The following is a 16,353-nucleotide window of genomic DNA, read 5'->3' on the forward strand; positions in this document are numbered from 1 at the left end:
ATTTTATCTGTTACTGTATTTTGTCTTGCATGCTTAAACTGTTTCATTGCCCTTGCTTATGAGCTAATTTGACATCTGTATCTCAACTGAAACAGTCTGAAGTTGCTTATGAGTCTGCAGAGTTTGTCAGTGTTCATCCATGTATTGAGAGATCCCTGGATATGGGATGGTTTCATGTACCTGTAGAGATTTACTTAGCTGTTAATACCATAAATAAAAATGAATACTGGAATACTTAGTATTCTTCTTCAGACAGTGACCACATGAAGTTGGGAAGGATCAGTGTTCCTATTTGTTTACCTTAAAAGCCAGTGAGCAACTGCAGCATCTGTTGCTTGTTCTGGCTAGCTCAGAAAAAAGAGGTGAAAGGATGCTCTCAACATTTGCCTTGGAAATACTATTGAATAAAACTGTAGATAAAGGAGGATTGGCTAGAAGGTGGTGTCAGAGGAACTATAGTTACATTAAGCTGTTTAGATCTTCTTTTAGAAAGTGAAACAAGTTATTAAGTTGTCTTTCTAATTCTTGTTGCTTATTCTTTGACAGATGGTATTGAAACTGTGGATGCTGGGTGGCTGACCTGTCAAACAGAAATCAGGTTGCGTCTGCATTATTCTGAGAAACCCCCTGTAGTGATAACAAAGAAGAAATTTAAAACATCAAGGTTTAGGTAAGAGCCTGCTCATCTTTGGTAATCTTTAGTAGCAATTTACCTCATGTTAATTGTCAGTACCTTTTGGTTCTTTTTTTCTTAATAAATTTAGCCTTTTAGCATTATGGTTACTAGTAGGGCTGTGCTGTTAGGCCAGTTTCCAGGTATTTAAGTGCTTTGTAAAAATGCAGTGATTAATATTCGATCAGTGGTATATCAGTTTCCTCATCTTATTATTGAAATAGTATCAAAGGTCTTCTGTTTCAACAAAGGAATTCAAATAGTTAAAACTATTCTGGTCTCACTGCTGAGTTAATACTTTTCAACTCTTGGCATTCTGCTAGTTGACTTCCGGGCTATCAAAAATGTATGAAGTGATTGTGTTGGCAGAAGTTGAACAGGCATCCTTCACAAATATTTACTCCATCTTTGTCTTGATGTTTGTTTCCTGCTTCTTGGCTAGAACTGTAGCATTCTTAGGTAGTGGTCTGATATACTTCAGGGAGTTTTCTTTATTCCGTTGTCATAACTTCTCCAAAGGACTAGCTTGGATGTGAAAGCTGGGGAAGGAGAGTTGTACTGTTGTTGTGTTTGGTTTTGTTCTTTGTTTATTGACCCAGGTGTTTGTTCTCCTTCTGTGTCTGAATTTCTGCGATCTGGAGCTTGTCTTCACTCTCTCTTCCAACCTCCCCACCTTTTCCCCTTCTTGTGTGGATTTTTTTTTTTTTTTGGAACTCTCTGGTTGCTAAGCTTTATCCCAGCATATAGAGTTTTACCGCATGGTGAAGGCTTTGTGTCTTTTGTAGGTAGTGTTGGCACTCATACTCTGACTATTACTATAGTTCTCCCATTTACCCACATTCCAATATTAGAAGTAATCAATACTAGAGGTAATTGAGCACTTAAACATGACTGAAATAGGATTTAGACAGCAATGGTTCCTAAATCCTACTCTTGTTAGGACCTGCTGCATGCATAGCTCTCTGTACTTGGTGGTGTCAAGAAGACTTCTTGTGTTGTATGGGTGTCTGCTCAAGCTGCTTTCTAATTCCCCAGTGTTTCTGAAGACACGCCTGTAAGTTAACCATTTGTTTTGTATTTCTGATCGGGTAGAGTAAAGTTGACTCTAGAAGGCCTGGAGAAAGATGAGGATGATGACGAGGGCCAAGAAAAAACATCCCCTACTGTTCCTCAAAAAATGGCAAACACTGTGGAGTTCTCCTTAATAACCAACAATGAATATAAATGCCGACACTCTCAACCAGACTGTGGTTACGCTTTGCAGCCAGATCGATGGATAGAATATACTATACAAACCATGGAGCCTGATAACTTGGAATTAATCTTTGATTTTTTCGAGGTATGTCGCTTTACCACTTCGAAGCAACTCCAGTCTGCCTTCTGGAGTTGAAGGAGTCGATTACTTTGAGGATTCCACTGATGGCATCAGCCTGCAAAGTGATCAGCTTGATCTTTGGGATGTTACTTGTGTAAATGGTTTAGGAGTCTGTTTGCTGATGCACCATTGTACAGATTTTTGTTTTTGAATTGTCTCAGTATGACACAAAGTTTCACGTTCTTGCCTTCTTGAGAATAGTTAGTACAAATTGGACTCAAATCTTAGTGTGCAGTACTGTGTATAATTCGGTTAGCTTGATTTTTATCCTTTAACAGGGGTGAGTTCTGCTTATCCTCTCTGAATTTTAACAGTGCATATAGGGACTGGTTAAAATACAACTATTTCATCTTGATTTTAAGTTACAAGAAAAAATCTATGTAGTAATTAGTACAAATTAAAACTGTGCAGATTCTCGCTACTTTATTTGCTACTTTGCACTCAAAGCATTTCAAGAAAAGTTAAATATTGATAAAGCTTTTAACAAAACTAACTTTGGTCTTTTCATACTGTTTATGGAGAAGAAAGTTTTAAGCATTCTCTTTGGTCAAAAAAATGCCTTTAAATCACTTTGAGTCACAATTGTCAAGTTGCTACATAGTTCCTGAAATTAACAATGACCAAGTGCCTGTTCTGTTTGCTAGTAGCTGTCTTCCTTCTCTGCAAATGACTACAGAGCTCTTCTAAACTTACATATTACTTAAGTTGAACTTTGTTTGAAGTGTGACTTGGGTATTTTAGAAGAGAGTATATTCCATGCATGGCATTTTTGGTCTGAAAAGGTTGTCGTATCTAAGAGTTTTTTCAAAGATTAATGTACGTGGTTTTCTAGATTTCAAACAACTATTTCGTATTCCTATTTGTAACTTGCAACATAGTTGCATGAAAAATTTTGGTCTGAAACTTGTGTTTTCTGTAACACATGGGAGATTTCATTATATTAGTGACTGTATGTTTTGCTGAGGACCAAGGCTTCCAGGAGAAAGCAGAGTTGGTTAGTATTCTTACCCACATATAACAGTAGATGTTTTGGTTCTTTGTGTTTTTAGGAAGATTTAAGTGAGAAAGTACTGCAAGATGATGAGCTCCCAGGTCATGTAGGTTCTGCCTGCCTCCTGTCATCCACAATTGCAGAATTTGGAAAGAGTGCTGGAATTCTTACACTTGCTATCATGGGCAGAAATCCAAGGAAGACAATTGGAAAAGTTCGAGGTACAGTTGATGCAATCAGACGTAGATAACTTCACTGGAAGTCATCCATTATCTGTTGACATGTGAAGCATTTGGTATCTTTCCTTGTAGTGGACTACATCATTATTAAGCCAATCCAGGGATACACTTGTGATATGAAGGCCTCATATGCAAAATACTGGAAACCAAGAACAACTCTAGATGTTGGACACAGGGGAGCAGGAAATTCTACAACAACAGCTAAGTAAGTTCATTTGTCTTTTCATCTGTTGGTTTTATTTAATGTTTGGGTTCATGGATACCAACTGAGGAAGCAGCTGGTTTCAAATTAAAAGCTACAACACATAACTGTTTTAACTCTCTTCAATATTAAACGTGAGTGTTCCACAGAACAAAGACTTCCAATTTATGTTCCTGTTGCTTCAATGAACTTCATAGTGCCGTTAATAAAACTTTTTCCTTTGCTGTTATTTCAGACTTGCTAAAGTTCAAGAGAACACGATCGCTTCTCTGAGGAATGCTGCAAGTCATGTACGTACACACATTTACATGAACACAGTACTTGTATGGTTAAAACTAGTGTGGCTTGTATGTTTAGTTTTCAAGATTCAGTACAATATATGTTAAGTGTGTTGATTAATAAAAAAAGAAAAAAGCTTCAAATTACGAAGCTGTGGAAGTTCCCTGAGAAATAGGAAAAGAAGAAATAGCTTAGTTTAAACTTTCATTTTTAATTTTCTTTAAAAACCCTTTCCATCCAACATATTCTGGTGTTATTCTAATACAGAAAGAATTTTAACTTCAGCCATGCAGAGACTGAATAATTTTGAACAGATGATTGAAGTCTGGCTTTTCTAGAGCCAGCATACTCTAGGGCAGCAAAGGTCTCACTCGGGGACTGCAGAGTACCTCAAACTGGTTTGCAAAAAAGGGACTTCAGTTCTAAGAATAAGTTCTTAGAATAAAACCGTCCTTTGTTCCAGTGGTTGTTAAAATGAAGATTTTTGACTCCTAGGATCTTAAAAGTCTGGAGGGATACTGAATTTGGAGATACACTCCTCTGATGCTTAAATTCTGTGACCTATGTTGTTGATTTTATCCCTTCCAAAATTTGTTATTGAAGTGATCTGTGATAAGATCAACCTTGATGAAGAGGCAGTGAGGCAGAGTAGCTGGAGTCAGTCCTATGGAGCACGTTCAGACATTCCTTGTGTAGCTCCTGTTTTCACTGAACAGCTGTGGTTACAGTCATATTAAGATGCTGCTATGAGATCACATGCTGCTTAACTTGTAGGTTTCGGAGACTTCCCTGGTACTATAACAGTACCAGAAGAATCCACTAGCGTGGAATCTTACCAGACATCCTTTGTAGTTATTAATACTCTGCTGCTGCCATCCCTTTATATTTATTGGCTTCTTATTTCTGAACACTGTAATGCCCGTAGAGTTTCATCTTGGAGGTGGAGTAGAATTTGAAGACAGTGTCTGGACCATGCACTGACTAGAGAGCAAATGAAAACTACAGTTATGAAATGATCTGTTAAATAGGACTTTTTAATTTCCTGGTAGATACAGCAGGTTTCTACCCACTTTAAAAAAAAGTCTGCAGAAAGTATGTTGAGGCAGAAATTTACTGTAAAATAATAACATCACCAGAAAAAGTATTTTGAATTATTTGTGGAATGAGAAGACTGGAAGCCACTGCTACAAAAATATTTCTGCTAAGAAAGGAATGATTTGGAGACAGTCAAAATAAGTCAAAAACTGTTTCTGTGTGTTTCTCGTTCTTTCTGGGCCTTCAAATCCATAAAGATTATACTTAGAGCTCTTGTTTAATCTTTCATCCATTTTAAGCTTAACAGAAAATAACATACATCTGAAAATAATAGAAGAACACTGGATGTAGAAATTTCTACTCTTGAAGTTGTTATAATGCTGCTGCTCTGTCCTTTTGGATTTTGTTTTTGTTTTCCCTATTTTTAATCAGTTTTTGAGTAAGATGTGACTAGTAACAACCAGTATTGCATACAACTTCTGGTAGATGTCCAGGACCTGTGTATATTTGGAAACTTGTCCTCTGAGTTTTCTGAGTTCTCAAGCCCTTGTGCATCAACTGTTAATGGATTTTTGTTTTGTTCGGTTGTCAATGTGTTTTTTGTTTTCTGTAGGGAGCAGCATATGTGGAGTTCGATGTACACCTTTCTAAAGATCATGTGCCTATTGTCTACCATGATCTCACATGTTGCATGGCAATGAAAAAGGTAAGGATGATGATCATATCTGTATTTTTTATCTGTATTTTTATCTTGGTGTGACCAATCCAGAAACTATTTTTTTTTTTTTTTTTTTTTTACTCATAGAAATAAGGTCTCATAGAAATAATGCTGGGAAATCAAGGAAAGGAAATACGTAGTGTTACTGTATGCATAAAGTACGGCTGGGAAGTTCAGTTCCTCCTTTTGATGTTGTAGCAACAGTGTTTCAGATGCATGATCTGTATCTCTTTAAATGTGAAATGCAGTTATTTGGCTTTTGTTTATTAATGGTTTGAAAGAAAAATGCACACAACTTCACTGAATTCAGTAGCACCTCTTGCGACCCCTTAGATTTTCGGAGTAAGACCTTCTGGTTCTTTTTCTTTTGTTTGTGGGTTGGTTTTGGTTTGTGGGTTCTTGTTTTTGTTTTGTTCTGATTTGATTTGTTTTGTTGCTTTTGAGGGAGAGTTGATGTGATTTTCAACATGACTTCTCACCCCTGCTGGTGCTTAACCATTTAGGACAAGTATAGTGCTATGTATTCATAAATGCACATTAGCTTAAACCAGAGTCTACCTTGTATCCCACTAGTGGCCAGTGGATGGAAAGCAGAAAATTGGAAGAAAAATTGATCTTCTCCTTGATTTAGAAACATTGTGAAAAAATGGATTAACCACAGATGGCTAGGTTTCCATTAATTTTTCTCATTATTTCTTGAATCCCTTTTCCTCCTGCATTTGATCTTTCCTTTACCTGTGAGGTAAACAGTGTACTTCGTGCCTTCTGGGGACAGTAAGTGGGGCTGAAGAACTGCTTTGGTTTGCTTAGTGGGACAGAAGGAAAGGAGTTAGAACAAATGTGCTAGGAGCAGGAAAACAGGACTTGAAAGCGTCTCGTTCCTCTCCTCGCTCAAGTTATCAGTTGTTGCAGTAGTTACTTTTTTCAATCAAAACTCTTTTTCTGCTATTTTTGTAAGCATTGAGAGTAGGATAACATAAGCAGTGAACAGTACTGTTATTCCTGCATATGGATAATTGTTCCTTAAATGGTGCTCTGACCAGACATGCACAATACCTTTTAAATAACCAAGTTTTATGAAGCATCAAAACTGAATGTTTTTATGGTGACATAACACTTTTTAATAATGAGAGAAACATAGGTCTAAGAGCTGGTGACTTAAACACAGAGTTATTCTTTCTTTTGGTCTGTTGTGTATTTTCCTTGATCCCAGAATATTTGTTCTCAACCACAGTGTAGAGGCAAGCTTAGGTTTGAGCAGTTCTGGAAAGGGAAGTACTTACACAGCAAATCAGTGTTGTCTTGTTGAGTATGAATTCCTTCATAGTGAAAGAAAGGAAGTGAAAACCATGTTGATAGCTATGTATTTTTTTTGGCAATAGATTCTTGAAGGGGGGAGGGTTGTCTCAGTTTTACCAGGACACTTGTCTCTGTATAAGCTTCAGAGACATTGGATAAATAATTATGAATTGAATTGAATTTTAATTGCTTTTCATATTAACATATTAAAAATGTATATGAATTTTTAGTACTTTTCAATGATGCTTCATTGTTTATTATTTCTCTTCAAAGAAACTGGATACAGAGCCTTTGGAGTTGTTTGAGATTGCAGTCAAAGAGCTCACATTTGATCAACTGCAGTTATTGAAGGTATTGTTACTTTTTCTGGTTTGATACACTGGGTGTGGGATTTGTAGCTTTGATTTTTGGAGTAACTGCACATTGTGTGGGAGAACACAAGCTTTAAAAGCAGTACAAGTAGAACAGGTAGTTAATTTCAAGCATAGTACTCTTGTGCCATCATTACAGCTTGAATAAATATCATTACTAAGGTTTTCTAGAAATAGCATCCAAACAACTTGCGTAGATCCACCTCATTATGCTACCATTCCTGTTTAAAAAAAAGTGTTTGTAGGGTTAATTCGAAGCCAATGCTGTGGAAGAAAGATACCATTCACTAAGTCTGTATAGTTCTTATATTTCCCTGTTAACAAGAGAGATCGAGATGATGTTGGCTTCCTCCTTGGAGGTGCATGTAGGGGTTTAGGAAGGGTCCATGGTTCAACAGTCTGGATTGGACAAACTGGCCAGAACTAATTGAATTTAATTTAATTGGGTATCACTGTGTCTTCCAAATAGAAATTGTCTGCCTACATAAAAGGGGATCAGGGATAAGACTGGTCCACTGAAGACCAAGCTGAGAAGATACCTGTGCTCAGTCAAGGAAGCAGCTGGCTTAACCAAGAATGATGTTTCTTCCAGTTAATTCCACTGTGTCTGTAAATGAACCTCTAAACTTAAAATAAATAGATGATGATAATTAAAGTTTAAAAAGAAAATCAGAAGGAAATTGTGTTGTACTTGTAATAAGATCTCTGTGGGTGGAACACTTGTTAATTTTATTATTTTGATGCTTTTTAGCTGGCTCATGTGACTGCCCTGAAAGTTAAAGATCACAATGGTGCGTACTTGCTGGCAAGAGTCTTGGGATTAATTTATTACGATGTAATGATACATAGTCAATAATTGCAGTAACTTTTTCTAATTGTATTTGGCTTTTTCCTGAAAGTGCATAAATGCTTAATTAGTTACTTTAGTTTTAAGCTGTCTGTAGAGCTTTTTGCTGGGAAGTAAACACCTGAATGGGAGTTACTCCCTTGGAAGAGAGGGGACAGAAGGGTTCAAGTTGCTTGCATGGCTAAATATATATTGATGAGTGTTCAAAGTGTAATTGCCCGTAGTGTTTCTTTTTTATGCTTCTCTGCTGTTTTGGCACCTCTGCAGAATTGCAGACAAGAACTTTGTTAACTGTTATACGGCATCTTATTTGTGCTACAAGTCTCAGACTGTAATTCGTCTCCTTCATGGGGACGTCAAAATGGTGCAAAGCATCTCTCACATCCTACTTGTCTGAGAAAATAAAAAAGTAATAAACCTTGACAGGCATGGCTGCTTCTACTGACTGTGATTCAGTGACTGAGAGAGTGAGGTATGGGAGAAGCTGCTTCTGACAAATATCGTCAAAAAATTTTCCTGCTGGTAGAACAGGAATTGTCAACACCATTGTCGGGAGTATGTCAGTGTTAGAGAGAAATTTTAAACAATCAAAAGATAAACCTGGTTCAGTTTTTCATTCTTAAAGGTGTTGTAGTTCTGAGCCAGTTAATTCTTGCTGGATTAGGAGTGTTACTATCTATTTTAATCCAATATTTTGTATTTATTTTCAGCATCTTTTAAAGAAGAAGAAAACTCTGCTTATGAGACCCAGCCGTTTCCTTCTCTGCAGAGAGTAAGCAGTGAATGTAGAGCAAGAGATGATGATTATACAACATGCAAACATGCAGTTTACTTTGTGCTCCTCGTGTAGCAATGGACATTAATTTTTTTAATTATTATTTTAACCATCCAATATCAGTGTTGGAACTGAAAATCTTGTTTTGTTTTGTTTTTCCCCACACTGGAGCCTCACCAGCACATAAAATCAGTAGTTTCCATACCTTCAAAGGCTCTTAATTCAGAAGCTCAAGTTGTGTAGCTCAGGATATGCTCAGTTTAGCAGCTGGCTGACCATCTGGGCATTGCATTTCAATGCATTGACAGTTGTTTGCTGAATTTAAGGTTTGTGTTGGGGAAAGACTCTTGGGAGTTCATTGTGTAGTCTTGGCCGTGTAGCAGAGCCAGACATAAAGAAAACAAAAGTGAATATCTAAAATGTTTCCCTTTGTGACTATTTGCAAACTATTGGCTTGAATTGGTTTGTTTTTCCCAGAAACTACTGTCCAAATAGCTTGATACCATTTGCAGCATAGTTTCTGGAACTGCTATTGTTGTTTCCCCTTCATGTTCTCTTCCTAATGTCTAGACTGCTCATTTAGCATGTCTTTTAGGGACTTTTTTGCTTTTTTTCTGCTTTCTATTTGAACTATAAAGATTATTAGTATCCAGTTAATACTTATGTGAGAATTAACATAAATTATTTATATAATAAAGAACTGTGTAATGGACTGAACTATTGAGGTTCAATTCATACACATTTTGGCTCTCCAAAGTTCACTTTCTTCCTGTGAGAAAGGGAATGTTACTCTTCTCTGTACCTTCATATTCATAGGATTAAAGAATCTAGCATTTTTTTTTATTTAATTAGCTGTTACTTCTGCATTTTGACTTAGTCACCGTATAATTACAAATTTTCTTTACAAGCATTTCACTTTTTTGTTCTTATCATAATGGTAAGCTCATGGATTTCATACATAGGACTATTGTTACTGAAAGTACTTTCTGTATTAAACAAAAGCTTTCTAGAGAAGTATAGAACACTTTTTTCAGGAGTATAAGTGGGGCATTTATCTCAAGTGTTAAAGGTGAATTGACTTACATTTGTACTTGATCAAATCTTGAAAAGAAAATTTATTGAAACTTTATGTGGTTCTTAGCTTTAAACTGAAGAAGAAAAAAAGTAAATGTATTAAGTTTTTTTGGTGTTGTGTTTTTTGGTTTGTTTGGTTTTAGTTGACTGTTGACCAACATTTAGTTGAATGCAACCATTGGGGTTACATTCCAGTGTATTCTTCCAGTAATTACCCTAATAGTAGTTAGTTGACCCCGTTAGCAGTGGAGTCTCTTCATAATGAAATCTTTGCAGGTCCTGGAGTCAGTTTCTGAAGACGTTGGCTTCAACATAGAAATAAAATGGATCTGCCAACAAAGGGTAAGTGAATGTACAGGAGATTTACTTTGATACTTTGCTGTGTTCATGGCTAAGGCTTGCGATTTGATATGACAGTTTCTTAGGAGCTATAAACAAAGAAGCATTTTTATTTTAGTGTGACCCTTTTATTTTATGGCCCATTATCTTTAAAACTGAGTATATCGCCACCGCTTTTGCAACTGAACATAACACAAGCATGCTCTTAAAGCAATGGGATGTATTTGCAGGACTTAGCTCACAGTGCAGCTCTGCTTTTTTTCTGCATTTTTTAATGTTCTTTCATGGATTTCCTTTGTATTTTAAAAATTAAAGAAGACTTCACAGCAGCTTTCCCCTTAGGTGGGAAGACTGAATTTTTCAGTCAATCGTGCTGTTAGAATTCAGCTGTTCTTCTAAGACAGTCCTGCAGAGCTGTAGCTGGCATTCAGGAGACTGAAGGAGTGACTTCTGGATTCAGACTTGTAAACTCAGTTCTTGTTTTGCTGAAGTTGAAAGAGATTGTAGCTTGTTAAAATAATTTTAGTAAGCATCAATTAAAATGGCTGACACTTGTCTTTTCTTTTTAATAGGATGGACAGTGGGATGGTAACTTGTCAACTTACTTTGATATGAACCTCTTTTTAGATATTATTCTAAAAACAATTCTGATGAATGCTGGAAGAAGAAGAATTGTTTTTTCTTCTTTTAATGCAGATATTTGTACAATGTAAGTTAAAGAGCAACCATATGGTTTTTATTTGATTAAATTTACTTTCAACATAAGTATACCCAACTATTCACTAACAAGAATTTCCAGTTAGACCTAAAATTTGGACACAAAAATAGATGGGAATTGAAACAAGGAATTAGACCCCTTTGATATCTGAGCTGCGACAAAAATCAAATAGGAAAATGAAGTCAAAGTAGATATTTTTGTCAAGTGCCTTTCTGAATGCTTCAGTCTTAAAACAGCAAAAAAAAGTCAGTATTTCTTATGGTATCACGAAGTCTGTTTCAGATACACTTAAGGGGTACAGCACCCCTTTTACAAACAAAAAATGGTTAGATTTTTTTCTGTGTATTTGCCTTTTTTAGAGAACAGGAAATTAAATAGCTTTGAATTACAGTGGCTCTTTTTGGTAAGAAGAATTCCTCTTGTGGAATGTCGAATACATTGCAGCACAGAAAAAGCATAGGAAATAACTGGGAAGCAAACAGTTGGGCTATATGTGAATTAACAAGATGCTGTAGTATGTTGTAACAAGAAGTGATTGAGCACTAAGAATGAAAAGCTTAGTGGAAACATCGTTTGATGAGAGACTGATGAAATACCATGGAAGGATAAATAGGACAAAACCAAATCAAGGTACTGATAAAAGAATTACAAAACAAGCGTGAAAGCATATAACGCATTAATCCCAGAACTGTGTTTCCATCTACTGTCATTTCATGCCCCTAAGTGGTATTATCCATCTTGAAAATTACATTAATAAGGTTAAGTATCGTACATTAAACACAATGGATTCTTATCATGTATTTTCGTTTTGCTCTATTAAGAAATCTACAGATTTGGATAGCTTTCAAGGATTTTATGTAAACATTTTGTGGGTGTGGATTAGAGTTGAACATGAACTCAAGCTTCCCTTTAACTGTGTTTTAATCTCTGACAATGCCAAACTGTTGGAGCAAGTTTGTCACATAGTTTGCTATGAAAATACAGTATGATCCTGTTGCACCCCTCAAATGCACATGCAGCAAAGGGAGTAATTCTCAAACAGTAAGATTGAATTTCACTGCTATTAAACTTCCTGCTTGCAAATGTTTTTTATAACAGGGTCCGGCACAAGCAAAACAAGTATCCGGTGTTATTTCTCACCCAAGGAGAATCTAAGCTCTATCCAGAACTTATGGATCTCAGATCTCGTACAACTCCAATTGCCATTACTTTTGCACAGTTTGAAAACTTGCTGGTAAGCTGACAAGCTCTGGTATTTCTCTGTAATAAAATTAAATTGAATTATTACTAATTGTTGTAAATCCATCATTTTTTACCCAAAATTGCAAACAAACTCATAAATGCATTAACGTTAATAACTACCAATATTATGTCGGTTGCTTGAAATTTCTATTTAGTACGTTGCTTAAAAAATACAGGGCTCAACTCTTCAATTGTACTAAGTTATCATATGAAGTTATTATAAGGAGCTACAAGTGTCAATAAAAATGTGAGACCTTCTCAAACAGTTTTTTAATTGAAGTGTTTTATATTTCAGGGAGTTAATGTGCATTCTGAAGACCTGCTGAGGAATCCATCATTCATTAAAAGAGCCAAATCTAAAGGCTTAGTTATTTTCTCGTGGGGAGATGATGCAAATGACCCAGATAACAGGAAGAAGTTGAGAGAATATGGTGTTCATGGGCTAATATATGACAGGTATGTGCTTGAAAAAGAAAAAGTAGAATATTTAAGTTCAATAAATGGTTGTATCCTGAGTCCTGTGAAGCTCCACGTTCCTTTATGATTGACTGGGTGCAGAGTACCTTTCTTTTCTACTACAAACACAACAAGCCCATAAAACCAGTTGCAGAAAGAGATGCACTAATTCCTATTCTTTTAGCTGTGTATATGAATCAGAATAACTTCTGCTTCTAATGAGGCTAATGGAAATAAAACTTAACTCTAAAGAACTAGTGCATGGCCTACACATTTAGTACGCTATTAATATTTCTGGCAGTAATTTTTCAAACGTGTATTACAGTGTGGTGAGGACAGTATTATTTTAATTGACTGCAATTTTCAGCTTTCTACATTTATTGATGGAAGTAGTTAGCACAACTTTTAAACAAATGAATTATACTTAGTTTTTCCCAGCCTTGTGTTCAGTTCTGTTTCAGAGTTCGTAGAATCAGAGAATGGCTTGGGTTGGAAGGGCCCTTAAAGATCATCTACTTAAACCCCCCTGCTGTAGACAGGGTGGCCAAGGCCCCATCCAGCCTGACCTTGAACACCTCCAGGGATGGGGCATCCACAGCTGCTCTGGGCAACCTGCTCCAGTGCATCACCACGCTCTGAGTGAAGAATTTCCTCCTAACCTTTAATCTAAATTTCTCCTCTTAGTTTAAAACCATTCCTCCTTTTCCTGTCATTATGTGACTGAGCAGAGAGTTGCTCTCCATCTTTTTTGTAATTACCCTTCAAGTACTGAAAAGCTGCAATGAGCATTTGTGTATAGTTTTACTATTTTTTTGTATTAAAATACCTTCAGAGTGACTCTCAGGGCAAACTGCCAAAAATAATCACTTCAGAGGTTAAGGTATTTCTGCAGTTCAGGTGGACATCAGAATACTGCATGAAGTCTTTGAACAAAGGACTTAATTCAAGTCCTTTCAAAAATCAGAAGTTTCAGGTCTTATATCTTAAAAGATATGAAATTAATAGCAGAAGATAGTTGCACAAAAACGTGTTTAGTTCACTACTACAAGAAGAATCTTGAACTTGGAAAGCTGAAATTAGTCAGAACCTTTAATTACAAAGAATATCTAATTAGGAAAGCACTAAGTGTAGTGAAGATGTCAAACTGTGTAAGACTCCAACCTTCAAACTTCATGCTTTAGCGACAGCATTGCTTTGCATGTGGTGCACCAAAAAAAGGCGAGGAAGATCAGGTAATTGTCAAGGGCTCTGTTCTCTACGAAGTGAAAAATGAAAGTCAGGTTGATATGCCTAGAGGCAAAAAGTCAAATACACTTCATTTTATAGTTCTAGACACCTAGACTCCTGCAAAAAGTTACCTAATTCCCTTTGATCCATTCTTGACTCCTGAGTCATTCCAGACTGGGTGGAGATTATCTGGCTTTCCAGTGGTCTTCCTCCTTGTCCTGCAGTAGGTCTGCCTCTTCTCGTGGATGGTAAAAAGGAGTAACGAGACTTTTGCACTGGGGAGCAGCTTCAGATTTAAGTCACTGAAACATCAAGTCATCTGCTGTGCTGCAGCAGTGCTGCTTGTTAGACCTCTCAAAATTTAGGCCCCGTTAGTGGATGGAAGAATCTCTGGACTGGTGTGCACAAGATTTGGTTCTTAGTGCAGGGGTGTTACCAAACATGGTTCTGTGCCATGCATGGCTTGAAGTGATAAATCATCGGTCTGTGGACAGGTGAGGGGTTCTAATCAATTATCACTGCTTAAAGGGTTCTTCTGGAAATGTCTGTGCTTCTGATGATTACTAATCCAGTCTTTTCAGAGTTGTTAATTAATTGCGGTGTAATAGATAAGCACTAGCATGGTAAGACAGTAAAATGTGTGATAGCCTTATTTCTGTCTTGGTACTGCTTCCCCTGCTTGGATATGTAATTTCTCAATGCTACTGAAATAATGCTGCATTTATGCCAGGGCTGCAAGCCCGCAAAGTGTCATTCATCATGTCTTCTCTTTTGTACTGCTTAGCGGGTTTAAGTTGCAGCATGATAACCAAACATGTTTTACCTCACATTCTGATGACTAACCAATTCATTGGAACTGGTTATATGCTGAGTTTCCTGGTGAAGTTAAACAAAAAAAAAATCTTTCACCTCCCTGTACTGTACGGATCATCTAGATTCTTAACTACTTGTGACTTCTCTGATCCACTTCTCCCCATATTTCTTCCACCTTGTTTACATCTTCCCACTATGAGAGGAACACAAAAATAATATCAATTACAAAGCTGTTATTTAAAAAAAAAAAAAAAAAACACGGTAGTTCAACAGTGTATTTTTTTTTCTCTTCACTCAGTGTGACTGAGTAGCAAACGGTCACTTTTTTCAGCATAACTATTGCAGGCTGGTTAACTCTATAGTTTCTGAACACCACTAACTTTTTCTGTAGGCAAAAAGAAATATTGGAATGCTCCTTTATGATCCTTAATAATTTTCTAAGCTTAATGATAGAATTAAGTTCAAGCTTAACACAGAACCCTTAGAAGGAACATGACTCTTCTGAAAGTTGCAGCACGTGGACACTGTCCTGTGCCTGGTGTTTTGTGTTGCTGTTCACTAGAGCTTTACTTAAATCATCTTCGTAAGTGTTAATTGTGACAATGTTAGGAAGTGAACACATGGATTAAAATCTTTAGGTGAGCTTTAGGTTGTTTGGATATGGCCCTGGGTTGTTGCTGTGGGTAGCATCTGGTAATTGTGTCAAATATTATGAACTGTCTGGGTAGAGATGATTTCTGTAAGCTATTTTTCTGAACTTAGTTATCCATGTAACGATGAGCAAAATGAATGTAGCCACTCGCGAAGATGGGAGAAAAGCTCTGTGCTGAATACCAAAAGTTGCTGATACCAAGTGTCGGGGAAAAAAAAAATACAGGTAGGGAGGGTCTGACTTTGTTTTGCATGGAGGAAAAGCTGCAAGGCTGAATCGGAGAAGCTTAACAATGCCACTGCTGTTAAAAGAACCAGCTCACTGGTGCAGGGGGAAGTATTTTTTTTTTTACCATCCTTTCTCCACTTGGGCTGCAAATTATGAGACATAGCCAAAGTCAGTAAGCGAAATGTATGGTCTAGTGCAGTTTCCAGGACAGTATTCTGCTCTTTTCCTATGCTCAGTGAGCGTTTATCTCGACACTTAAAATATCAAAACTACTTGTGTAAAAGACAACCTATAGAAAAGGTGACACCTCTGCCTCAATATCCAGGCTCCTATTTGGGCCCTAATCTAAAGAAGTACATTAAAGGCACATCTGTGCATCTTCTGTTAACATGGAAAGTTAAATCTCATGGTAAAAACTCTTTATTAGTCTGGTGTTCAGATTTATTGAAAGAAGAAACTTGAACCTAGTATAGACAAATTCTCTGGATTGGCAAAAAAAAAAAAAAAAAAGACAAGTTTTTAAACAGGATTTTGAAGGGGAATTAGCTGGCATTTTTCTCCTGGATAAATTTTGTAAATGGTCCAGAAGACACTTCTCTGTTTGAATTTACTTACGACTGTTCTTACTGAGTTAAGCTCCTATAAAGAGTTGGTTAGAGATTAAACACCAATGTGGAGAGGGAGTGGGTGCTAACTTGGCTTGGCATTATCATCTTTTTTTTTTTTTTTTTAATTCTCTCTACATGATCTGAGTTCTGCTTGTTGAATAATACATACAGCTGCATGAAAATTAGTAAGCC

The 16,353-nt window shown here is 36.6% G+C and overlaps 1 protein-coding gene across 5 annotated transcripts in view; it reads left to right on the plus strand.

Annotated features, from left to right (window-relative positions):
• The window catches only part of GPCPD1 (glycerophosphocholine phosphodiesterase 1), a 42,675-nt gene that overhangs the window by 23,702 nt on the left and 2,620 nt on the right, over positions 1-16,353 (plus strand). For 4 of the 5 annotated variants that reach the window (XM_032185573.1, XM_032185575.1, XM_032185576.1 and 1 more), the window contains exons 7-19: positions 547-670; positions 1,766-2,012; positions 3,098-3,260; positions 3,351-3,483; positions 3,716-3,770; positions 5,408-5,500; positions 7,085-7,162; positions 7,934-7,973; positions 8,740-8,801; positions 10,155-10,220; positions 10,790-10,926; positions 12,034-12,169; positions 12,473-12,633. In XM_032185573.1, the coding sequence (XP_032041464.1) occupies positions 547-670; positions 1,766-2,012; positions 3,098-3,260; positions 3,351-3,483; positions 3,716-3,770; positions 5,408-5,500; positions 7,085-7,162; positions 7,934-7,973; positions 8,740-8,801; positions 10,155-10,220; positions 10,790-10,926; positions 12,034-12,169; positions 12,473-12,633 (1,495 nt within the window). Of the gene's footprint in view, positions 1-546; positions 671-1,765; positions 2,013-3,097; positions 3,261-3,350; positions 3,484-3,715; positions 3,771-5,407; positions 5,501-7,084; positions 7,163-7,933; positions 7,974-8,739; positions 8,802-10,154; positions 10,221-10,789; positions 10,927-12,033; positions 12,170-12,472; positions 12,634-15,435; positions 15,552-16,353 lie in introns of those variants that run through there. The other variant, XM_032185577.1, reaches the window with a different exon arrangement.

Source organism: Aythya fuligula, chromosome 3 (assembly GCF_009819795.1).
Source record: "Aythya fuligula isolate bAytFul2 chromosome 3, bAytFul2.pri, whole genome shotgun sequence".
Taxonomy (NCBI): Eukaryota; Metazoa; Chordata; class Aves; order Anseriformes; family Anatidae; genus Aythya; species Aythya fuligula.